The 24,884-nt window shown below is 44.0% G+C and overlaps 1 protein-coding gene and 1 long non-coding RNA gene across 7 annotated transcripts in view; one reads left to right on the forward strand and one right to left on the reverse strand.

The window, feature by feature from the left end:
• ACTN1 (actinin alpha 1) overlaps positions 1 to 23,397 on the forward strand; it is an 87,320-nt gene extending 63,923 nt beyond the window's left edge. The window contains exons 8-22 of one of the 6 annotated variants that reach the window (XM_062619207.1): positions 106 to 191; positions 5,520 to 5,612; positions 6,699 to 6,929; positions 7,442 to 7,589; positions 8,161 to 8,311; positions 10,756 to 10,864; positions 11,348 to 11,488; positions 13,386 to 13,568; positions 14,154 to 14,288; positions 15,097 to 15,276; positions 16,189 to 16,335; positions 18,320 to 18,400; positions 18,943 to 19,008; positions 20,507 to 20,665; positions 22,508 to 23,397. In XM_062619207.1, coding sequence (XP_062475191.1) covers positions 106 to 191; positions 5,520 to 5,612; positions 6,699 to 6,929; positions 7,442 to 7,589; positions 8,161 to 8,311; positions 10,756 to 10,864; positions 11,348 to 11,488; positions 13,386 to 13,568; positions 14,154 to 14,288; positions 15,097 to 15,276; positions 16,189 to 16,335; positions 18,320 to 18,400; positions 18,943 to 19,008; positions 20,507 to 20,665; positions 22,508 to 22,666 — 2,069 coding nt within the window. In that variant the 3' untranslated portion in view covers positions 22,667 to 23,397. The remainder of the gene's footprint in view (positions 1 to 105; positions 192 to 5,519; positions 5,613 to 6,698; positions 6,930 to 7,441; positions 7,590 to 8,160; positions 8,312 to 10,755; positions 10,865 to 11,347; positions 11,489 to 13,385; positions 13,569 to 14,153; positions 14,289 to 15,096; positions 15,277 to 16,188; positions 16,336 to 18,319; positions 18,401 to 18,942; positions 19,009 to 20,506; positions 20,666 to 22,507) is intronic. The other 5 variants (XM_062619211.1, XM_062619206.1, XM_062619209.1 and 2 more) reach the window with 5 other exon arrangements.
• On the reverse strand, positions 5,551 to 22,575 carry LOC134163953 (uncharacterized). The gene is made up of 3 exons (XR_009964931.1): positions 22,225 to 22,575; positions 5,761 to 5,850; positions 5,551 to 5,636 (listed from the first exon to the last, which is right to left on the reverse strand). It is a non-coding gene; the product is annotated as an uncharacterized LOC134163953 (long non-coding RNA).
• Positions 23,398 to 24,884: the final 1,487 nt, after the last annotated feature.

Here is a 24,884-nt window from a genome sequence, read left to right on the forward strand (position 1 = left end):
TGGGAAGTTTTCTCCCCCTCTCTCACGCCACCCATGATTGTTTTGTTTTATCCTATGTGCTGCTTCTTACTTTATCCTTTCAACCTCTTTTCCTTCTCTGCACAGATATTATAGGCACGCTAAGGCCGGATGAGAAGGCCATAATGACCTATGTCTCATGTTACTACCACGCCTTCTCAGGGGCGCAGAAGGTGAGACTTTACCACTAACAACTCCCTCCCCTCTCCCTGCCCTGCCCACCACTCCTCTCCACCGAGGAATGGACCAGAGCCCCCATCTGCCCCAGGGCATTTGCAGGGAAGCCCAGTGCATCTAGTGATGTGCTTGGATGTGCCATCTGTAATCTTGCTGGAGAAGTGATGTAAATGTCCTTCCGACAGGCTTGAGCTTCTCCTTCCTTCCAGTTCCACACCCCAGCAGTGGAGAAAACATTTGGTAAATCTGGCATTGAAAGATGAATGAATACTTGCTCTGACAGTCAGTACCATTTCACTGACTAGTGGGCCATCCTGGCCAGGCAATGCATCTCCAGTATTACCACAATCAGATCAGCCTGTCCTCCTTGAGCTGCCACCCTGCCTTCCACACTCAGCCCCCACTACGTCAGTGGTCATTTCCTAGGCTGAATCATCCGTGAGCTGGTCACATAGCACTTTCGTGCTCCAGCCACAAAATCTACTCCTACCAGGCTTGAGCTTTCCCGAATTCACACGCTTCTCCATTCCTTGCTTCTCACTGGTGTCCTGCAGTAGCAGTTATTTTTCTCCTTCTTAGCAGCTGGTGCTGGACACCTGGTAATTCCCTTCTGTTTCTCAAACTCCCTATATGTTTTATTTCTCTTTCCTCTGCTTTGCCCATTCCCATAACTTCAGTCCTTCCCCTGCTTCCTCTTGACTCCAGAGTCTCTTTGCCTGGCATCAGGATATTTGTCCTCGGAGGAGCCAAACCGTCACAGTTCGCCTTTGGGCAAACTTCCTCCAAAACAGCAATTACCCTGCAATCCAAAGGTTCATCTTTTCTTCCCATACCATAGCCTGGCTGGGCTGCAGCCTTTCCATAAGATCACTGCTAATTTCAGGTTGTAGGCTTTGGAATAATAAAATCTGAAGTTCAAGACTTCATTCTTCAAGTTATGAACAGATGTAAAATCTCCCTGTTCTCCCAAGATACAACTTGTTTTTCTCACTAGGCCTTTTTTATTTGAAAGGCAGTCCATGTGTTGTCCAGCTTGAGGGCTAACTTGGCTTTAGGAAGAGTCCATCTCTCTTGTACAAAACCATGCTGATGGTTGCAGCCTTGAAGATACCATGCTGATGCTGGCTTTCAGAGGGCAAATGCAGGCAGGAGGTTCCAAAGAGCAGCTTTAGTTCAAGCTTTTTGTTCTCTGCCCTGTTCCATATAAATTACATGATACTGTCTTGTTTCCAAGGAACTGGGAACATGTCCCAAAGCAGTGCAGTAGACTTGCCTGTTTGGCATTGTTTGTGTAGTCATGACTTTTCCACTAGGATCCTGCTTTGTGAACAGTTTGAAACCCTTCAGACCAGGCTGCAAGCTCCAGCCAGCTGATACTTGCTCAGGAAGACTGTAGTCTCAGAACTCTTGCCAGCCTGGTGATAAGATCTGCTGTTTGCCAGGTGCCCCTGAGGGACTGCTCTATGCTGTCTGCTTAATCTGAAGAACTCCAGATTGAGGAAATGGCAAACTACAGTGCAAGGAGGGTTGTGGCCTGCTGCAGGAACAGCCCTCGCCAATCCCTTCATCTTCTCTATGTGCCCATTCCACGATTTGGAAACCTACTTACAGGTCACAAACTTTCATCAGCAGTTTAGGTGGATGCTAGGTTTCCTGGAATAACTGAAAACAACCTTTTACTGCCTCAGGACCTGAACCAAGTAGCTGGGGCAAGAACTGGAGATGGAGCTTCTTTGTCATGAAAGCTTCAATCCCACGTAGTCTAACTGGTTTACAGGGAACATTAAAGATTTAATAGTTTATTCATTTTTTAGCAGTCCTGATGGGTCAGCAACTCAACTGTGCCCTGGCAGGAGGAGGTGAACAACTCCTTTTTGGAGCTGCCCTGGCCATATGTTAGCCAGCTGCTGAGTGACACAGACTCAAACACCCAGGCACACGCAGTGATTACTGAGTACAAGTGCCAGTCAGATTATAATGTGTTGCTTCCTCGTGCATGGTTAGGTGACTTATTCTGATATCGCTCCATTTTTCATTCAGATTTTTCATTACTGCCACCAGTCCTGAAGGGGAAGTCCCATGAGCCGCTTTCTGCTTCTTTCACTGTCTTATACTGAGCCTTTGAAGGTACAGGGTCCCCAGCCTGATATGTGTGTGTAGATCGCTGCTTTTTCTTTATGCTATTTTTATATATATATTTGTAGGTATACTTGCTTTGGTTGATTTGCTTGTTTTCTAACCGCTTCTGACTTTCACACTAAATGCATGCAACTACTGGTTGGCTTGATATTTTGTAAACTTTGATTTCTGGGTTGAAAATTTCTAACTAATGTTTTACCATTTTATTAAGAGATTGTGTTTGGCATACAGTATTCTGGAGTATAGCCTCCTGAGGCTAGAGGACAACACCTGGCTGGCATCTTCCTACGCAGCACACTGTGGGAATGCCTTTCTGTATGATCCTTCTCATCAAAGAGACCTGAATCCATAAGCCAGAGAGACAGCTAGCTCCACTTCCATCCTAAGCAGTCCAAGTCAGGCTTGAGAAGTACAGAAAAGACAAAAGGCAGAGAAATTACCATTACTTTGGCTATTCAGCTTTCCATTTTGAGTACAACAAACAGCACATGCATATCACAGAGCAGTGTGGTAGCAAGCAGAATGCCCTGGGCTTGCCCTCCTCTCAGTCTCAGTGCAAGCCGTATAATGTGCCAGCATAATGCTGCACTGAAGCTGATCAGCTCACACAGGTTCCCTGAGAATACAGGTATGCAGCTTCCAAACCCTAGGATGGTGCATCTTCTCAGTGCTCTCCATGCCTTGTGGGCAGCCTGGCTTTTTTGGAGCCAGCATGAGCATCCTAAATGCATTGTTGCCTTTAGCAGTGTGAGGAAGCCAAAATGACTTTTTCCACTCCGCTAATGAAGGCATGGAGGAGCTGCCTTGGCCTCGTGTAAACATCTTCAGAGTGCTACTCTTCTTTTACCTGAAAGTGTTTCACTGAGGTTGCCATCACCCCAGATCAGCTCGTTAGCAGCAGTGTAGGAGGTATTTGTGGAGCTTACCTTGAAACCAGAGGGATCCTTTTGTCCTACCTTTTTCAGAGCAAGTCAGTGTAACGTGTTGCTCATGACATTAGTGATGATAGCAGCCACAGAGCTTTTCCTGCTGCTGCAGCAGCAGCAACATACTTGCATAGAGCAGTCTGCCGTAGACAAGAACTGTTAGGAAGCAAGTACTGGTAGGGAGAGAAAGCCTCTACACTTCAGCCGTTAGGTTAATACAAATAATGTCGTAATGCTGACACTCAGAGGCTTTTGTGTTTGGACAGATGTTCAACACGCATATATGCACACACACACTTGGGCAGTGGGAGGAAATCTGTTGTTGGATACATGTAAATATGCCTCTGTGAAATGGGGTCCCTCCTGCACAGCTGGCTGCAGTGAGCTCCTGGGGTCTAAAAAGAAGAAAGTTAAGGGTGTGCAGGGAGCTTCTCTCGTGGGACAACTGAAATAAACATTTGGCACTGTCAGTTCTCTCCAGTGACTAAACACATCATGGTGGGGCTCTGGCAACATGTTTTTGACTGTTTGGTCCCATGTCTATAAAGTTTTCTCTGGATATCAAAAAGTGCTCCATCAAATTACAAACTGTGGTTAAGAACAGAACAAAGTACAAGCTTTCTTAAATGTAAGCATTGTTTGCAAGTTTTTTTAAGTGAAATTGCTCTTTCTCCTGTACAGATCTCTCTGATGTGTTTTAAATTAGTTAATACCTGTGCATCTGCTAGCTGGCCCACTTTAGTGAAGGGACAGATGACTGAATATATGTTCTTACAGCTTCTTAAAAATGAATAAGATTGCCAGATCCCCTGGGACCTTAGCAATCCATATATCACTGTATAGCCTATGACTTTATTGCTATTCTTCCTGCCTTGCATCAGCTGCAAAAAAATAGAGGATTTTTCTCAAATGGCCTTGAGATTGAATAAGCAGATAATAAAAGGCCTTTTAAAAATAGAAAAAGGTTGAAACTTGCCAGGTGTAAGCTCAGCAAAACTTCTTTTGGCATCAGTCCCACATGTAGTTTAAAGGCAGGACACAACATTCACAATTGGTCTGTGGTAGTGTTGGCATGTAACCTCTCCCCTTCATTTCCACTTAGCATCTGTAAGAAGGATTACTCCATAGGGGTCCTGTGGGTAGCACTAGCACCTTCCCCAGGCACCAGGGCCATAGCTGTACTGTGGTAGGATGGTGCTGAGCAATGCCCTGACACCCATCACAGGGACACATCCTCTGAAGATCTGTGGCATGGCACCCACTATGATAATGATAAAAGGGGCTGATATCCATAGATGTATGCTGTACAAAGGCCAGCCTGCTGTATGTTCCCCATGCCAAACACATGCATGACACTCGAGGGCAGAATGTCTGCTCCTGAGTTCACAGCTGGGATTCTTCTGATCCTTACTTTGTTCCAAATTCATGTTTTAACATGTTCAGCTCCCTGCAGAGAACAAGGCCTAAGTTCCACAACGGAACAAAAAAAACCCAACCATATAGTAACAACGGGCTCTTTTATAGTGAGACTTGTTTTGGAAGAGTAAGCAGAAAGATTACACAGAAAGAGGAGAAGAAAATCCTCTTCTCAGCTAGATCATGAGACCCTGAATGCATTGTAGGTATCATGCAGCAAGGTGCTGGAGGAGGTAGCCCTGTAATGAGTGCCAGAAATACAGGGAAAGCTGGAAGACAAGCTGGGCAGAATTTAAGGTTAAGAGAAGCATCTGCCACTGCATCTTCCATCAGAATTATGACACTTCCAAAGTCCAGTCTGTGGATTAACTCTGTTTAGGTAGTCCTTTTGTGGGGTAAAAACATGTAGAAAGTCTCACCAGCCTGACACCACTCTGTTACTGCTGTTGCAGCTCTGAATGTGTTGAGGGGAGTGGAGGGGGTGGCAGAAACCCCTTATCTTTGTAAAGAGGCATCCAGGTTTCTTCTGGTAGGTTCTCTCCTAGAAGCAGCTTTAGAAAAGGCACATAGAAATGTGTTTGTTCTGTAACACACAGGGTGGGCTCAGAAGAGCTCAGTATCTCTGAAGGAATGTATTCACCTGAGAAGGGAAAGATAAATCAGGTCAGATGGAAAGCAAAGCGGTCAGGACAGATGTTTTGAAGCATGGACAGGCTGCTAGAGCCGAGGGTAGGAGGCTTTACCCACAGGTACGTAGCAGGAAGCTAAGCCACAAGCTTTGGTTTAGTTTATTTTATTTTTTTTCACACTTTTTCCTTCTTCTATTTTATTTCTCTTCACCAGGCGGAGACGGCAGCAAATCGTATCTGCAAGGTGCTGGCAGTCAACCAAGAAAACGAGCAGCTCATGGAAGACTATGAAAAACTGGCCAGTGATGTAGGTGTTGGTTTCTGGGCAGTGCTGTGTGGAAAAGAATGTCATTTAACCCTGATAACTAATCCTGGGGAATGCTACTGGCCAGTGTTTCCCTGGAAAATTGTTTTCCTCCTTTTCTAGCTTGAGAAAAAGTAAAGATTGAACTTACCTTAAAGGCAAGGGCAATCTACTTTAAAGCAGAAAGCTCCCATTGAGCAGCTCTGAGATTCTCATTTTATTAAAAGCAGCCACAGAAATGCTAAAATTAAAGAAAAAAATCAAGCTGGTTGAACTTGCATTCCTCAGGACTATAAAACTTCATAACATCTTTCGAGCAAATTGTATGCTAATGCACTGCAGAAGTCAGAAACTGGATCGGAGAGAATGGAAGTTAGAGGTAATTGAGAAAAGAAATGTGCATTTGCTGATAGTAGGAAAGAATCTGTGTAAGTTACAAGCTGGAGGCTGCTTTGGTTAACTGAGAAAGACAGCTGACAGACTGACAGCCATGGAGCTACAGAAGTGACCAGCCGTGGACTGGACTGTATTTATTGAAAGTAAGTAGGGAGAAGAAGATGGGAGAACAGAAAGGCAAGCATAGCCCATGAGCCTGGTTTCAGCCTGATCTGAAAAGCATAGGACATTACTCCTTTCACACTATAGACTGCTCATTGCATTAGCATTTTGCCAGCTCCCCATGTAGCTTTGCTAAGGAGGGCTATTGAAATAGCAACACTGATTTCAAGGAAGGTAGAGTGGGAAAAGCACAACTGGAGGCAAGAGTTACAGCATCCTTCAGTTATTCAACAGTCCAGCAAAAACCTAAGGCTTTAGTGTAAGCTGAGGACATAGTTTGGTCCTGATTGTGCAAAAGTTATGCCTTAAGCATGTTGGGTTGGCAGTGCTGCAACAAGCAGTACTATTTAGTGTGGTAGGGAATGGGCTGCTCATTAAAAAGGCTGGCAAGCTTTTCTTTACAAGCCCTGCTGGTGGCAGAATCTTTCTGACACCAAGCATAAAAGTAAATGGTCCCTAATGAGATCAAAGCAACACCTGTGGTTTAAACACAGTTTTCAGTTCAAGGCTTTTTGTCATTGCTCTTTCCAGCTGCTGGAGTGGATCCGTCGCACCATCCCCTGGCTGGAGAACCGGGCCCCAGAGAACACCATGCAAGCCATGCAGCAGAAACTGGAGGACTTCCGGGACTACCGCCGCCTGCACAAGCCCCCCAAGGTCCAAGAGAAGTGCCAACTTGAGATCAACTTCAACACCTTGCAGACTAAGCTGCGGCTCAGCAACAGGCCAGCCTTCATGCCTTCAGAAGGGAAAATGGTCTCGGTGAGTGGGGGTAACCACTCATATATACCCCAGTCATGCTTACAAATGGAAGTCCTTTTCTGCCTTTGGATGGGCAGAGCATGCCCACCTTCAGAGTGAGCTACTCTGCAGTAGGAACCCTGAAGAATACAGCTCAGTGAGACCAGAATGAGAGATGATTGAGCAATCATTGATTCCCTGTTCTAAACCAGACTCAGGCCCTTCACAAGCCGCGTGCCTTTATGAGGAGATGTCTGGGTGTCTCTTATTCTTTCTGATTCATAAATGGTTGGGTTTTATTAAAGTTTCACATGTGTTCAGAGAGGGACTTCTGTGCAGACAGGTCCTGACACAGCTAGGCCTGTCTCTTAAATTGGCCTTTGTCTTCCTGGCCTGTCTGCACAATACTGTGAGATCAAAAGCCCACACTCACTCCCTCCAACCAATTGGAGGTAACTCACTGAGACTGGTGTTGATGAATACCTTCCCCCCATCTTCTAACCTGCCTTTTCTTCTCATGCCCCTGTCTCTAGGATATAAACAATGCCTGGGGTGGCCTAGAGCAGGCTGAGAAGGGCTATGAGGAGTGGCTGTTGAATGAGATCCGAAGGCTAGAGAGGCTGGATCACTTGGCAGAGAAGTTCCGGCAGAAGGCATCCATTCATGAGTCCTGGACAGATGGTAATGCCAACCAGTGTGCTTCCTATCACCTGACATAGTGCTGTACCTTATGTAGGGAGGAAGAGATGGATTGTGCATGAGATTTTCTTCTTGAGAAGGCTAGGTTTATTTCTTATTTTATTGGAAAATAAAGTGTGAAAATTGGCTTGATCTCTGTTCTCCTACACGATGCACCCACATTGGCATTCACTAACTGTGGCAAAGTGGGAACTTTGAGTACAAGAGAGCTATAGAGGAAAAGTTACTGCACAGTAATGCTACAGGTGGCCTTTACAGGACGAGCATAGCCCAGTTTGCACATAGAGGGCTATGAGACAAGACCAGTATAAACTGTGAGAGCACTGACTTGAGCTGCACTAGTGCCCTTCTCTGTTGTTAATGGCAAACTTGCACGCCGTGGTTTTAAAGTGAAGATTGTGCATTTCTAGGCCAGCACAGGTGAGGGCAAGCCTTGGGCACGGTGTCTAGAGTAAGGCAAACGCCCTTTCGAGGGCTCCTGGGGCTGACTCGGTGGCAGGGAGCTGGCTGGAAGCCTGTTCTTTATTCTCCTGTCCTTTGGCTCCCTCCGCAGGTAAGGAAGCAATGCTGCAGCAGAAGGATTATGAAACTGCTACTCTCTCGGAGATAAAGGCCCTGCTGAAGAAACACGAGGCTTTTGAGAGCGACCTGGCTGCACACCAGGACCGCGTGGAACAGATTGCTGCTATTGCACAAGAGCTCAAGTACGGCACCCTAGCGCACGTCCCATCCTTGGGGCCAGGGGGGCTTAATCAGCTTTGCCCTCTGGAGAGCCATAAATCCATCCCCATGCAAAAATGTTGGGAAGTCACAGTGTTTCCAAACAGTATCTAGGATACCGCTTCCCAGTATCCAGATACACCAGAAGAGCAGGCCAGAAAATGGATGAGTCGTGGGTGCTGATGAGGGGTCTGCATAATTACATTCCCAAGCCAAGTTTCCATCCTCTTCCAGCTTGTTATGTTGCTGTGAACCCTTTCCTAAAGAGTCTGACCTGCCACTGGCGCCTGTTAGGTTTCAAAGTTATAGCACTGTGGTACTTTTCTGGGAACAGAAGGATTTAGCAGAGGATAGCAGGTTCTCAGCTTGTTCTCTTTTATCCAAAAAAGTCCTCCTTATCCTAGCAGGAGAATATCTGCTGATGCTTGAGCCCATCACAGTCTCTGCTGCCACAACACATCCTTTGCCCCAGGGATACTGGCCCAAATGCACTCTGGTTGGCCCTTGCTCCAGGGCATCCTCACAGCAGCTCAGCTCCGTCTCTGCTTCTCCCCAGCTTGGAAACCTTTACCTCCGCTCCTTTTACTGGGGTGAAAACTGACGCAAGTTACCAGGAAAAATGGGGTCTCATCAGAGCAGGAGGTTGATGGCTAGGGGCAGGAGGCAGGTAAAGAGCTGGCCTCTGCAGCACAGGGAGAGAGACTCTGAAACCCTGCGTGTTTCTTGGCAAAAGCAGCCTGAACTACTTGGTTTTGACTGTGTTTCCTATTTTTTAAATATTTATATATCATACTGGCCTGTCTCAAGTTAGTGTCTGGGCCAAGGTCACTGCTCTTGTCTGAAGGACTGTTTTCATCTAAAAAATCAAGATTATTGGATCAAGATCATTATCTCCTTTAACAACACAGATTTACAGAATTGCTCCCTTATCCACTGGAGGATTGACCTTGGAACAGGAGGAGGGTTCAAGGCAATCCTCCATGTCAGTAAGATTAAAACCAAGGCTGGCTAGTCAGCAACCATTAGCTGACCTGCCACTTCCAAAGCACACACTACATGCCAGCCAGAGTAGCTGCAGCTCTAAGGACAACAGGGAAGGCTGGGCCCTAAGCTGGAGGAGAGGTGATTTCTTCCAAAGTCTGAGAACAGCAAGCTCTGCCATCCTTCCAAAAGCCATCTTCTGTCTCAGCAAAGAGCCATGCCCTGAAAAACATGGCTGAGCTCTTTTTTCCCCCAGAGATAGACTGCCGAGGAGAGGGAGAGGGTCTGGAGGAAACCACTGCAGCTGCCCATGCCAGGCATTTTTGGGGGCACAGCATGTTCCCCTCCCAGCAGCAGCGGTCCAGCATGGGTGCACTACAGGCCAGGCTTTCAGAAGCAGTTCTTTCATCTGCAATGCTGGCTCTGCAGCAAAGTAGATCAAGGAACTGATCTGGATTAAAAACCCAGCAAAGAAGTTATTTTTAGCCCAAATCGGTTTCCTGACTAGTTTATCGTAAGGCTCCACTAACAGTTGTGACCACATGCCTCAGGAGGGCAATACAATAGTGGGAAGAAACAGGGCTGGGGAAGGCAAGAGGAAACTGTTAAACCTACATTACTCTATAGAGAAATGCGCATCAGAGGGCCCATGGTCACTCAGTAGCTCAGTGAATTATTCTGCTTTCTCTTTTGATGCTGACACATCCCAGTTTGGCTGGTCTCCCTCTGCCTGCAGGTTTCTTCCTCTTTGACCATGAGCAAAACCAAGTGCACAAAACAATACAAGACCACAAGTTTCATCCACCTGTGCTCTTTCCCTAGCCATATTCTTACCAGCCGGCCTTCAATGAGTGCCAGCCTATAGACATCTCAGCAAAGCACTTTTTGTCGGGCATATTAGGAGAGAAACCTACACTAATTCTGGATTGTCCTAACTAAATGAATGGCATGTGTAATTTAGTTATTCCCTTGCTGCCTGTACTATACAACCCTCAGAACGATCTTAAGCATTTCCTTGCAGTCATAATAAAATCTTTGCTGCCCATTCTGATGTACAAGGTGCAAGTAGTTAGCCTGCATGATGTTCTTAAGCAGAATACAGGGGCATATTGGTCTGCTCATAATCTGCTTATTCACAGCTTGAACAAGTCTGTACTCCCTTCCCCCAGTGCCAAGTTATTCCCACCAGGCAGTCAGCACCAGTGTTTGTTGAGGCCTTGGGTGGTGGTTGTTTTTCTTCCTGTTCTGTGCTGTTTGATGTACCATAACATACAAGTGTCTCCAAAACTAGACACTGCTGCCTTCCTGGCTCGTTGTACTTGCAGAGACCATGAGCTCTTTGTTTGAGTCTGTCCTCAAAGCTGATAAAGATTTCTAATGGGTTTCTCATTCTTCCCCAAAAATTCTTTATTTGATCTTTTGTCCTTTTTTCCCCCACCCTTTATAGTGAGCTGGACTATTACGACTCCCCAAGTGTCAATGCCAGGTGCCAGAAGATCTGTGATCAGTGGGATAATCTGGGTGCCCTAACCCAGAAACGTAGAGAAGCCTTGGAGGTGAGACATATTACAAATAGGACCTTTGGAATTACATGGGTAGGTCACTTCTGGGAAGCAAGCTGCAGTGGACACAAGCAACTGATTTCAGTTCTTTTGTGCACTCCTAAAACAGCCTTGACTGTAAACGAGGGCAACATTTCAGCATATTTGGCCTGCTTTTCTCTTTCCAGCCCAATTATGCTGCTATTTGTTTCCTTGGGCTATTGATTTTTTCTACTTTTGTGGTTTGTGATATTGTTCTGCTTGAACAGACTGTCCTTCTTTTGTTTTATTTTAAAGGACCTCAGATTTTTCCCTCAAAGGAAGAAATCCATCCTGTGCTTAATCTCTTAACAGTAGAGAGACTTGCATTGTAGCACTGACCTGGGAGCACCAAGGAGATCTGAAAGGAAGGAGCAGCTCAGACAACCCACGTTTCTCTGTGATCATTCTTCTCTAACCCTCTTTCCTGATTTTCTTTCTTTTTTTGTGTATGCCCAGAGGACAGAGAAGCTACTGGAAACGATTGACCAGTTGTACCTTGAATATGCCAAACGAGCTGCCCCTTTCAATAATTGGATGGAAGGGGCCATGGAGGACCTGCAGGACACGTTCATTGTTCACACCATTGAGGAGATCCAGGTACAGAGCAGTCATTTGCATCAGTTAGGGTTAGAAAGAGAGAAGTCAGAGGTCTCCTGAATTCCTAACAGTGCCGAATTTCTAGGTCATATTTTGGTGCTTCTGCTCTAGTGAATGAGGAGTAGTAAAAAAAAATAGAGTATGTTTCCCCTTGATTTCCTCCAAAATCCTGGATCTGAATAGGTATAAAGCATGCTCATGCCATCATATCTGGACACAAAGAACTGAAACCAGATTTTTTTCAGTGTAGTTTGAAAATTGAATTAATGAAAACCTGAAAATGGAGAGAATCTTTCAGGGCCTTGTGGGTTTTTTAACCCACATGAGCAAAGCTTAGTGCTGCTCATGGGTTCTGCAGGTCAGGGTGTTCCATGTAGGACCAAATGACCTGTGTCGTGGTTTAAACCCAGTCAGGTAATTCGTTCGCTCACTTCCCCCCCTTTTCTTGCCCTCCCCCTGCTCTCGGAGGGACGGAGACTTTTATGACATTTCACGATAGGATGTGCCATGAGGGCAGTTCTTGAGCTGCCACCTGGGTTTCAGTGCTGCGTAAAAAAAAAACAGAATTGTCTACTTTGGTGCTGGGTTACCATTTGAAGCAAAAGTCAACTTTCCTTGGTAGGACAGATAGCGGGTATCTCAGTTTTGTCCCGTCTGAAAGGGTGTTACAAAAGCAACTCTGCAGGTGATTTTCAGACCTTTGAGAGGGGTAGTGCAATAGCCCTAGCCTGGTATCAGCTCTGTTACTAAGCTGCTACTTTTTTCTTCCACCCTTCCCTCTTGAACAAAGAGGGTCATTAAGTCTTTCATAATGCAGAACAAATCTGAACAGCATTTAAACACTTCCCTGGTCCCTTTGTGACTGTTTGGAGTATCTTTCCCAGCCCCCAGGCTTGCATTATATTTCTATGGCCACTGCAGCAGCTGCAAAGTAATGAGTCACCATGTAAGGAAGCAATTTTGCAAAAGTAGTTACAGTGTGTGAGTTGTAAGAGAGCGGTTCAATCATGTGGTTTACGTTTTTCATTCCCTTTTCTATCCACATTATTCCCTCAATTATCCCTGCACATGCCTCTCTGTCCCCCATTCTTTTTGCTGTCTCTTTCCCTGTGTTTGCCTCCCTAGTCTTGGTCTTCCAGGCTTCTGGGATGAAGTACCTTAAAGGCCTGTAGAAGCAGTGGGAGATGAGCCAGGACCAACTGGCTTGTCAGCTGTCCACAAACAACCAGCAAGCATGCCCCACCATCGGTCCTTGAAGCACTGGGCACCGCAGCAAGATGGGAGCAGAAAGGGCCTGTTGTGTTCGTGTTCAGGGGGAAGGAGCTGGTTTTCCACAGCAGGAGCATATGCTGCCTGTGCAAGTTTGCTGCTGGCTGGAAGACCTTCACCTAGTTCTGAGTGTGGTCAGACTGAATCTGACTCTTATTACTCATCTGGAGTTATGCTAAGTGTGCAACTAGTGCATACCTAATGGGAGAATAAAAATATGTTGCATTTACACTAGTGAGACAAGACTGCTTTATAGTAATGCTGGTAGTCAGATCACTTCCCAAAGGGGCTGACAGGCAGTCACTGAGCAGTGTTGGAGAAATAGTTCCCCCTAAATTACAAGCCAAAATTATTCCACCATTTTGGGGGGATGTGATCTCTGTCACTGGGCAACATGAGACAGAGGGACTCATGCTGAACTTGGAAAATGAGACTTCACATCATTTAACTACTTAAAACAGCCTGTTTAGTGACGCTGAGAGAACCTGGGAAGTGTGTTAGACTAGCCTGCTTTGTATCCTGGGAATATGTAAGCTTTTACAGTCACTTCTGCAGGAAATATTTGCTCAAGAAGCTACTCAGTAACTAATGTTCTCACCCGGTCTTTGCTGCCATCTTCTTTCTGCAGGGATTGACCACAGCTCATGAACAGTTCAAAGCCACTTTGCCAGATGCCGACAAGGAGCGACAGGCCATCCTGGGAATCCACAATGAAGTTTCAAAGATTGTCCAGACATACCATGTCAACATGGCAGGAACAAATCCTTACACTACGATCACTCCACATGAGATCAATGGCAAATGGGAACATGTGAGTTCTTTCCAGCCTTGCAAGTTAGTGTGGGAGGATGCTGCTGCTCAATCACTGGGGGCCCCAGGAAGTGGATTATTTACTCTTCAGCTACCCTCGCATGCTCACTGCTGAGCTTTATTGATTTTTTTGCCCTTTGTTTTCAGCTCATTTGCCATACATTTGGAAAGTAGAAAAGATCTTTCTGATAAATGCCAATGGGGTGTCAGATCCATTTTACTTTGTATTTTTATAATGAAAGATGCTGCTCTCCATATCAGCTGTGTTGATGGCTCTTACTATCAAACAAGATCACCAAAATGAGATCTGAACAGGGTCCTGCAATTCAGTTAATGTGAGCCACCAAAAACCCAAGTAGTGAATGGAAGCTTCTTGTGGCCTTCCATGGCCTGAGATGTGTTTGTATCACACACCCTACAGCAGATAGGATTCACATTCCATGAGCCTGCCCACTGTGTCCTAAACCACGTAACTCCTTGTTTTCCATGCAAACACCCACTCCTCCCTTCCTTCCAGCAATTTCTACATTTACTATTACATGTGTCTTTATGTGTAAGCTGCATACTTTGTTACTATCTGCTGTAGGTGCGGCAACTGGTTCCCAGAAGAGATCAAGCCCTGATGGAAGAACATGCCCGTCAGCAGCAAAATGAACGACTTCGTAAACAGTTTGGTGCACAGGCCAATGTCATTGGACCCTGGATCCAGACTAAGATGGAGGTAGTGCTTTGCTCCTTTTGAAACTCTGTTTTCCTCTTCAGTGATATTCTTATCCTTGTTTTTTCTTCACAACTGCCATGGTTATTCTTCCTTCAGGTTGCAGCAAGAGACACTTACATAGAAAATATGGAGAATCCCAAGATGGATAACAGTTACAGAAGTGCTTGTACTTTTCTTCCCCTGACTCTTTAGTACAGAGATAAAAAACATGACTGGGTATTTTAATGGAGTTGTGTTTATATGCCGGAAGTTAAAACCCCTAGATCAGAGGCATGGTTTGTGTAACTTTTCACAGCAGTGGTCTTGATACACGTAACAAAATAAATACAGCTATCACATCAAACATCAGCAGAGGAGACGTATTTTTAAAGGAGATCTCTCTTTAGTTAAGATTTGACTTAAAGTAATTGGAGTTAATGAAATGGAAAAATATGAAGCTATTACTGATGACAGGAGATGTAAAGAAGAGAGCAATTACAGAAATACGTCTGTATGAACGGACTAAGTTAGTGGATGACAGTACATCAGAAAAAGATTTGGCTTGGCACATTAATAGCTTATGGTCTGCAGTTTCCTTTTCTTTTGTATCCTTGTATTAGACACATCTCCTGTGACTCACTTCACTTGGAAAGTGTTCAGGGCTCTGCTAATGTTTTTGCTGACAATGTCTCATTTAAAGTAACTGCTCCATGAGCTATTTTTTTTTGAATCATCATCCTGTGTGAGTGTGAAATGGCTGCAATAAATGCCAAGCATGTTGAGGCTTGTCCTTCCAATGAGGTCTAACTCCTTTTCTTTGCTAATGCAGGAGATTGGCCGCATTTCAATAGAGATGCATGGGACCCTGGAGGACCAGCTCAACCACTTGCGGCAGTATGAGAAAAGCATTGTGAATTACAAACCAAAGATTGACCAGTTGGAAGGAGACCATCAACAGATCCAGGAAGCTCTTATCTTCGACAACAAGCACACCAACTACACCATGGAGGTAAACATTTTGGCAACAGATCAGCCAGCCTCATCTGCTGTGGCCAGTTAGCATCAGCCACATCTAGCTCTGGTAATGTGTTGTGGTTCTCAAGAAAATGGAGAGCTTGACAATATGGCCAAGCATGCAACAATGTGTTGCTGAATTTCTTTTTGCCTTGCTGTACTTCATGCCAACCTATTCCAATGTACTTCCAAATACAGACAATAGAAATAACCTGGATGAGATCAACAGTATTGTTTGAATAATTAGCTGGTTTCATTTCTCCTGCCACACGATTTTGGCAGCCTATTAGCTACGATTAGAAAGACCAGGGGAGCGCTGGTGATTTGGGGCTGCCACAGGCTGGCAGAAGAAAAAAAACCTCAAACAAATGCTTTTTAAAATTGGAGTCTGGCTTTCTGTTAACAACGTGAGGCTTCTTGGAGGCAATCTGAGCTTGATATGAGTCCAGCAGAACACACAGAGGCTTTGAAACTTGTCTTCTGGTTTCTGGCCAGCTCTCTATTAAGCAACAGAGGCAGTGGAGCACCAGTGTCTTCCAGAGACTATGGTTTATTTATTTGCTTGTTAAGGAAAGTTTTCTGCCCAACTAAGTCCTACAATCACTGGGTTTGATTCTCATTTGTGTTGAAGGCCCCCAGTATGTTGCTCTGACATGGCATAGGAACTTTACAGTAGGACTAAGACTTTCTTCAGATCACAAATTGGCCTCTTCAGTTTCTTTTTTCAGTCAAAATTCAGATTTTAAACATCTGGTTGGCTCACACTGCAGGTTTTCTGGGCAGATGACTTCTCCTGCCTTGTCCACCAGCATTATTTGATTTGCAGCAAGTAGCACATTCCATCCACTGGCCTCAGAGGCAGGAAAGCTACTTTTTAATTTAAAAATTGTTCTGTCCTCTTTTCCAGCACATCCGAGTGGGCTGGGAGCAGTTACTAACAACAATTGCTAGAACCATCAATGAAGTGGAAAACCAGATTCTGACCCGCGACGCCAAAGGAATCAGCCAGGAACAGATGAATGAGTTCCGGGCTTCTTTCAACCATTTTGACAGGGTAAGTCAGTGCTGACTGCTGCTTGGTAAGCAACGAGCTTCCATGTAGACTGCATAGTGCAATAAAAAAAAAAAAGATAAGTTTTATCACTAAGATAAAACTAGACCAGTAGAAGAGATTTCATTCTTAATAAGGCCACTCCTGTGGAGCAGTCATTCCTGTGAGGACTGTTAAGCATTCATTAGTCTGGGAGAAATATGTCTTGACAGGAAACTGCCACATTTCCTGATACAGCTGAAGTATGAAAAAGTTTGAAGGCTTGTTTAGGAAATTAGACTTTTACCCCACCTCCTCCTGAAAGCAGGTTATTATCTTAATGTGTAAATTTCTTTGGAGCAGCTGTCCTTCGATCTGACATAGCATAAATCTGTATCAAAGAAACCAGTATTGCTCTTGTGTGGAGCAAACAGGAGAATCTATATGCAGCAGGCATTGCATGACATAGATAAACCCTGATGTAAAACCTGCCATGCCTTACCATGGAAGTACATGCCAAGCCACTAGCGGGTGCAGTCCGTAAGGAATTCCTCAAAGGAAATTCTCTTCCCCTCAATTTGCCAGCTTGTCTACAGCTCTTCCTTCTACAACCCAAATCACAAAGGTGTCATGCAGGAAAGCAGAGACAGCAGCCAAAGCCTGAAAACAGCTCCGTTATCAACCACTTCAATGTTGTCTGGAAATCCAAGAGCAGCCTGCAAAGATACTAAATCAGTGATGCAAACAGAGGTTGCTCTCCACCACTTGCTGCACCAACCAGGATGTTAGAAAGGTCTCCAGAGAACAGGGCTGCAGCCTGCCCTCAGAGGTTGGCAACACTTTGAGATTGCTGAACACTGGCTATTTCAGCCCTTCTCTAGCTGCCAGAGAAAAACAAAACCGTGGCTTCTTTTCTTAGAGAGGGACCCATTAAAGCCCTGTAGATTTTACATTTTATTGCCTGCCCCTGCCTCCACAACAGTCTGGCTGATCAAGTGAAGAAAACATTGGTTTCCCATATTCAACTGTGTATTTAATTTATGGAGGCTTAAAGCTGACTTTAAAAGCTGATTTTCTGAGGAAAATCACTTGGAACTGGCTCCACCAACCTGTTTGCCTGTTTGTAGCTTCCTTGATCTGGGCCAGAGAGGGTGGTGGCACACAAGGGCTTTTCAGTGCTTGAGAGCTGTCCTGAGCTAAAATCCTGCAGGGTGGATGGTGATTCTCAGCTCCTGTGGTAGCTTGTGTATAGTTTGATGGGGACATCCAAGCACAGGGAGAGCGTGGGATGAGCAAAGGGAAGAGCAGCTGCCAAGCCGTGTTGTGCTGCTCTGCACAGTAGTGCTGTTTGCAGAGCTGAGCACTTGAAATAGCTTTGTCAGTCAAAGCTCCACCTCATGTGCAGGCCACATAAATACAGCCATAACATTGCTCCCCTGAGCTTCAGCTGGTTTTCCTTTTCTGTTCCTGGGATGCCCTGACAGCTAAGCTTCCTTGGGCATGTTCCAAACATACCTGCCCTCACTTACTCCTTTAGTGGGACTTTTGACTAGAAGATCAAGGCAATGCTTCCCCACTGCCTCTGCCTGCTTACCTGCACTCTGGGTTACTAGTGAAACACAGGGCTTCTGACACTATGGATAATGAGCAGTGATGCAAGTAACTCACTTGGGAGATAGAGATCTTGAGGCTTCTGAGCATCAACTGTTTTTGTCATTCAAATGCTCTCAAGATGTGATGAGCTCTCTGAGAAGGAACTGTTCCAAGAGCATTTTTAAGCGCATCCTGAAATGTCATTGTGATATCTAATGTTGTGCACTTTTTATTTTTCTTCCCTGTCTTTCTATCTGCATGTCATTCTTCTTCTCCCTCTCTCCTCACCCACTGCATGGTGCACCTCTTTGTTGTCCTTCCATCTCCCTTTGATCTCTGTGTCTCCTTCCTTCTGCTCCACACCATCACCGCACTGGCACTGCATGTCCTGCTGCCTGGCACACCGCATAACCAGGACCACTCCGGCACACTTGGCCCTGAGGAATTCAAAGCCTGTCTCATCAGCTTGGGTTACGATATTGGAAACGATGCACAGGTACTGAAAGCTAGTGGTGAACAAAACCAGATATTAAACTGTGAAAAAATAACAGGTTTTTTCCCTTTCTTTTCTTGTTTGTCTTAATCCATCTGTCATTGCTGTTCTTGTGTCTGACTATATACACATCACTTCTCTGTACTGCTTCCTCTCTAACTGTACTTTGGTATCTTTACCTTCTTAATTCTCTGTTTGTCTTGGGAGAATCCTTTCATGTCTTCAAACTATTCCATTTATTTGGGTCACTTAACATTCCTTTCCTTGTCTACCCCTCAATCTGTCTTGTTTGCTATTTTCATTCATTCATTTTTTCATCAATATGTTCCCTGTGTGTAAATATTCCATGTCCAAAACCACCTTTGCTTCTTCATGGTTCACAAACTACTTTTTCTCTGCTGTTTTTTATATGTCCCGTAAATCCTTCCTTCCATCTCCTCCCCCCTGAAACTCATTCTTTGTAATCTCTCATTTCGGGTCATTTCTCCCTGGACTGGTCTCCCTTTCTTTCTCGGCTTTCTCCATCTTTGCATCATTCCCTGTAGAAGAAGACTGGTATGATGGATTGTGAAGATTTCCGAGCCTGCCTTATCTCCATGGGTTACAATATGGTAATGTAGAGCCCTCTGTCACTCCTGTTCAAAGTGATTCCTATAGGCACCTTCAAAAATAGACAGAATGTGCAGTGAATCTAGGTAAATATACAGATTTATCTTCCAGAGCAATCAGCAATGTTGTATCTAGCATTAGTGGTACATGTAAAATTCTTGTCTCACAACTGTAGCAGAAGTTAAAAAGATTAAAATCATTGTCTAATTCCTGTGTATTTCAAATAAGAATTGTATTTATCAAACTGTGTAGCTACAAGTGAAAGAAACAATAAAATTCCTCGTGTCAGTACCTGCACTCTGCACAGCACACACAACCTCCCCAGCATTAAGTATCAGTTGAACTCATCTGGAAGTATACAACCTGATTTCTGAATACACTCAAATGCTGCTCCACTCATTCCTACCATTTATTTCACATCTCTCTATACATGTAAGTTTCAGTTCCAGTCATCCTCCCTGTACCTTTTCCCTCACCAGAGTACCTGCATACTCAGAACAGTAACATGTGGCACTTTGAGGGGCACGATAACTAACAGAAATAGGAAAAGGGATGCTTATCAAAAGGCAGAAGATCATAGTGCAGAAATATTCACCTGTGCTCTTAGTGCCTTTTACTCTGATGTCAGGCAAAGCAGTGTTTATACACCTTACTCATCAGCCCAGTAAAAATACAGACCCTTCAATGTAGCATGCCAAGTAGCAGTAACATTTGATTAGATACTGCAATTACACTTAAAAGTATACAGTCCTAGATGTGTTAGAAGAGCCTGTTCCCAGAAGACTCAGCTCTGCTTTCCCCTTCTCCTTACATGGGGAAGAAGGAGTCCCAGAGATAAGAACAGATGATACTTTGTTTATATGCAAAAACAACAACAAAAAAAAAAACCACGCACACAAAAAAAGGCATTAAACTACACTGCAAGGTAATGGCTTCTGTAGCAAACATCTCTGTAGGAAGTTTCCTATAAAGGCTGCTTCCCTGGGCCACTCCAGATAAGCAAGTTAGTATGGATCAGACACTATTAAAGACCCCAGAGACGTTTCTTCTGATGGTTTCTGTTCTGGCAGATGAAGAGAACTGTAACAGGGGTTTTTTAGCAATTGAAAGTAAAAGGATTTGAGGAATGCAGATCTTCCAATATTGCTACAGACATCTAGCATGACATGTGGTACAGGGAAATTCGTGTCTTCCCTGAAGTCTCTGTGATTTTGATCCCTGATTAATAAGCATTGTCCTCGAGCAAGATGGAGCCTGGGTGTTATCCTAGGGCACAGCTGAGAATATTTTATCCAAATGACAAAATGAGTGGCAAGCATTTGTACTCAACACCAAGTTAAAAAAAGAATATCCTGGTAAAAAAAAAAGAAGAAGAAAACCTAAAAGTCATTTCTGTTAGGTTTCTTTTCTCTAGCTGTGAAATCTGTTGCTGAACAGTTTCTGCCCACTTTCATAGCACCGCTGCCCAAATGTCCAGGCTTACATGACTCTGTTTTCCAGGGGGAGGCAGAGTTTGCCCGCATCATGAGCATCGTTGACCCTAACCGTCTGGGTGTAGTGACGTTCCAGGCCTTCATCGACTTCATGTCCCGGGAAACAGCAGATACAGATACTGCTGACCAGGTTATGGCTTCCTTCAAGATCCTGGCTGGAGATAAGGTCAGCCTCCACACCTTCCTTTCCTGCATCTGCATTGTTCCTGCTTCCCTTTTCTCTCGTCACAAAGTGTCAAGGGAAGCACTGTGTAGCATGGAGGGTATTTTCACAGGAACACTGTGCGGTGCTGGAGGAGTGCAAGGCTGAAGTGTGGGTTAAAGAGCAGCCTGCCAAAGCACTTGAAAATCCTGTTCAGCTGTCAGTCAGAACTTTGCTGCTCACTCTTGCTTTATTTAATTAAGAGTTTGGTTGTGATTTGTTATTTTAAAATGTATGAACAAATCCAACAGATGGGTCTTGATTAGTCTTGAAAAACTATTAATTACTGACAGTTGCAAACTTGAGATGACCTTTCTCAGACATACAGGTGTCACTATCAGTTGTTACACAAGCAGTAGTAGATTTTCATTGAAGAATTGTTGTATCTGCAAGAGGAGCATCTTTTAATCATAGAAATAGGTCAAAAGAAGGAAAACTTACAGGATGATACTAAAGGTGTTAATTTCCTGAATTTGCATCATCAAATGGATGGAACCAATTGCTAGAAAAAATATGTAACCTTGTTTTTCTTATATAACAATCCCTACTAATTTTTTTTTTAATGTAATTGAACAACTAATATGTACATATGCTATTGATATATCTCTGTATTTACTAATGATTTTATTCATCTCACTTGAAATGTCAGATAGCGTTTCTCAGATAGTAACGAGTTACCCTTAAATACAGTACTGGTTTCTGTTTTCACTAACAAACTTTCATAATCTATAATGTAGAAACCCATAATGACTGTCCTTTAGGCACCTACATGACTGAAGCCAGTCCTCTTCTCTTTCAAGACCTGAAAAATCCACATTATTCAGATAAGCAAATCACTGAGTGTGTGGTGCTTTTGGATAAAAATTATTAACTCCTTTACTCTGTACACTAAGTTAAATATACTTGTCAGTGTTTAATATGCTCTAGTGACCATAACATGAATCAGACAGTATTTTGTTATGAAGAAAAATACCTCTTACTCCAATCATTAAGCTGAAAGGTGGGGGCTGGGGGGAAGAGGGGAGAATAAAAAGTCTCAAGAGAGAGAGATGGTGTGAAACTTGAACCACTGTTCAGACCCGCTGCAAATGCCCATGAGTCAGTTACCTGAAGACAATGTACTGGTTAGCAAACATGCAGCTACTGCTACCTACTGCATGGAGAGAAGCCAAGCTACCTCAGCTCAGCGAGTCTCCAGAAGCTGAATTTATAGTAGTTTCTCTTGCTTATTAAAAATGTCTGCTGTGAAAGGCAAGCATTGCTGAGGGAACTGTGGAAGCAATACAAAGTGTTTGCTTGTCTGCTGCCTGCATTGGTGCCACCAGCCAGAGCTAGTGGGGAAGGCTCCTTTCCTTGCTCTCAAGAGAGGGAATGGCAGCTCCCTAGCAGCACAAGCAGCTGTTACCTCCTGCCAGTGAGAGACAGGATCCAAATGAAATTTCTGCTTCCTCCCATTTGCTTTCAGCAGGACCTCCACTGTCAGCAGGAAGGCACAGTCTTACACAGACAATTACCTTCCTTACGTCCAGGTCTTTTCCATAGGTATGCTGGTACCTCTCCTGCAAAAGCAATCTTTCTGTCTGTTGTAAAAACCATTTTCTTGTCCAAACAGCAGGGAAGAACTGCATTTCCCCCCAGGGTGTATGTGCAGAGAGCTCCCTGCGTGGGTGTACAGTACTAGTCTAGCTGTTGGGGCCCTGTCCCTGACTCTTGTCTGCTGCCCTGGTGGGGCAGGGGGTGGTTGTCTCTCTGAGAGAGGTCAGTTTTCTTAAGTAACCCTCTCCTTATCGTTTGTCCTCACTGCAGAACTACATCACTGTGGAGGAACTACGGCGGGAACTGCCTCCTGATCAGGCTGAATACTGCATTGCTAGAATGGCACCCTACAATGGCCGTGATGCTGTACCCGGTGCCCTGGATTACATGTCCTTCTCCACAGCGCTCTACGGTGAAAGTGACCTTTAACTTTTTTCTGTCCCACCACACGCTCCCTCCCCCTCTCCCGTCCAACACGCCCTTCTTTCTCTTTGCAAAGCAGCCTCTGCTCCGCTCTTTTTGTGTTTCCCTGTTTTGCTTCAGATAACGGGTCACATTTTTAAGTGGGGGGGAGGACATTGACATGGCACAGCCTACCTTGCCCTTGGAATGACAGTTTACAAAATTATTTTGTGCAAAAAAAGTTACATTTTAAAAAGAACAGACATATTTTATTATAGAAAAAGGTATTTTTCTCCACCAGATTGAAACTTAAAAAGAAAATGTTAAAATATTGCACCAAATATTTTTTGTTGTGACACAGAAAGTCAAGCACAATGTTACATTCCATCCTTTCCAAAAAGAACCAAACAACAACAAAACACCACTTGTTCTGTTAACTTCTACATTTACGTATGTCTCTCTTATCACGTTTATCTTGGGAGGGGGGAAGGCACACAAGTGCATGTGTTTGCTGGTTCACTCATTTCATGAAAATATTTTATGATAAACTTTTGAAATTGCTGTGTTTTCTAGGGAAAAAATAATGTACACAGCTCGTTTTCATATTTAATTAAAAAATACAATATGCCTCCTATGTTTATCAGTGCACAACTTTTTTTGTTGCTGAGAGTTGTCTGGTTTCAGAACATGAAGCTTGAGAGTTGGTAACTTTGATATTGCTTGTCACAAACCATATTAAAAAATTCTTGTGATAACAATTCTAGACTATTCATTTGTATAGTAAAATTGTTCATTCCTATTTAGTTAAAACAACAATTATGATGAAGAGAATCCAAAATGAATGGTTTTTTTTTAAATAGAAACTACAATTCCCCCTCCCCCCCTTTTATTCTTGTTGAGTGATGTTGGAATTTTCAGAGCTTTATGACCACTTTAAACTAGCAACTTTTATATAATTTTTAACTATCCCTGATAGACCCACATCTCTAGGAACAATATTCTTGTTATTCCTTAAAAAACAGCACAGAATTAGTTACTAGACCTGTGCAAACAAACAACTGCTGTATCTTAAACCATCTACAAAAGATTCATCCTCTGTTCCATGCTCAGCATTAAATATCTCACTGCTTTTGATATCACATCTTCTGACATTACAAATTCTTCCAGAGACCTCAAGATCATCTTTGTATTGACATTCTAAAGAAACCAGTCTTCAGAACAACTCCTTTGGGACCGTTAATGAGTCATGAAGTGTATACACACATATGCATGCATGCCTGGAATGCAGTAAAGGAAAGCAGCTAATTCCTTCCCAGCCATTGCAGGTACTACAGGTGTATTTCCTAGCCTCCCACAATATTTTTCAGGAAACATGGAGTTAGCAGCAAAAAACATCATTACTGCTTCATGATACGTTGCAAGTGTTTTTTACCTGTAACCACACACTGCTGTCTCTAGTCCTAAAGGCAGTTTTCACTTCGACATAACAACTGCAGGAGTGGAGAATTCATGCACAGGTTCACAAGGAGCTCCTGCAACTTGCAGTAGCATTGCCCTCTGTTCTCCAGTGCAAAGCTAAGTCCTGAGGAAGACGTTGTACATGGTGGGTTGGGGTTCGGCGCAGACCTTGAGCAGGCCAATAAAAATCACAGCAGTGTGTTCTGATGTATCCCAACCTGGCAGTATCTGCATACTGTATTTGCTTTAATAACCCTGTGTACTCTTCCACAGTAGTTGCACTGTCAAACAAACGGTTCTCTGTGGTTGTACCCACTCTAAGAAAATGTAATGATACACTTTTTTTTATGCTTTTATTTTACTTAAACAGTAACACCAGGGGTGGGGAGAATATCTGTTGGGGTGTTAAATGACCACTCTCTGCAGAAAAAAAAGCATGTTATTTCACAATAGGGCTGGTAAAGGAGCATAGGTACACCCTGGCCATCACCTTGGGCCTAGGTCTGCTACCACTCTGAGAATGGAGCCAAATTAGTTTAAATGATCCTAGTGACAGTGCTCTGCAAGTCCCTGCTTGGAGATTCCAGCGGTCTTTACAAAACTTGTTTACTGAGCTGTGGTAGTGTGTGCCCTATGACTAGGTTCCACACAAAACTCTAGCTGGGTGTAAGCATTCCTGGGTTTATGAGACAGAAAACAAGTGGCTTGTCCATGTTCACACCACACACTGGTAGCAGTGTGTGGGCTCCAGCATTGCTAACACTGCTATACTGGTGGTACTTATGCT

Source organism: Pezoporus occidentalis, unplaced genomic scaffold (assembly GCF_034315485.1).
Source record: "Pezoporus occidentalis ecotype Australia unplaced genomic scaffold, CSIRO_AGI_Poc_V1 ctg21, whole genome shotgun sequence".
Lineage (NCBI taxonomy): Eukaryota > Metazoa > Chordata > Aves > Psittaciformes > Psittacidae > Pezoporus > Pezoporus occidentalis.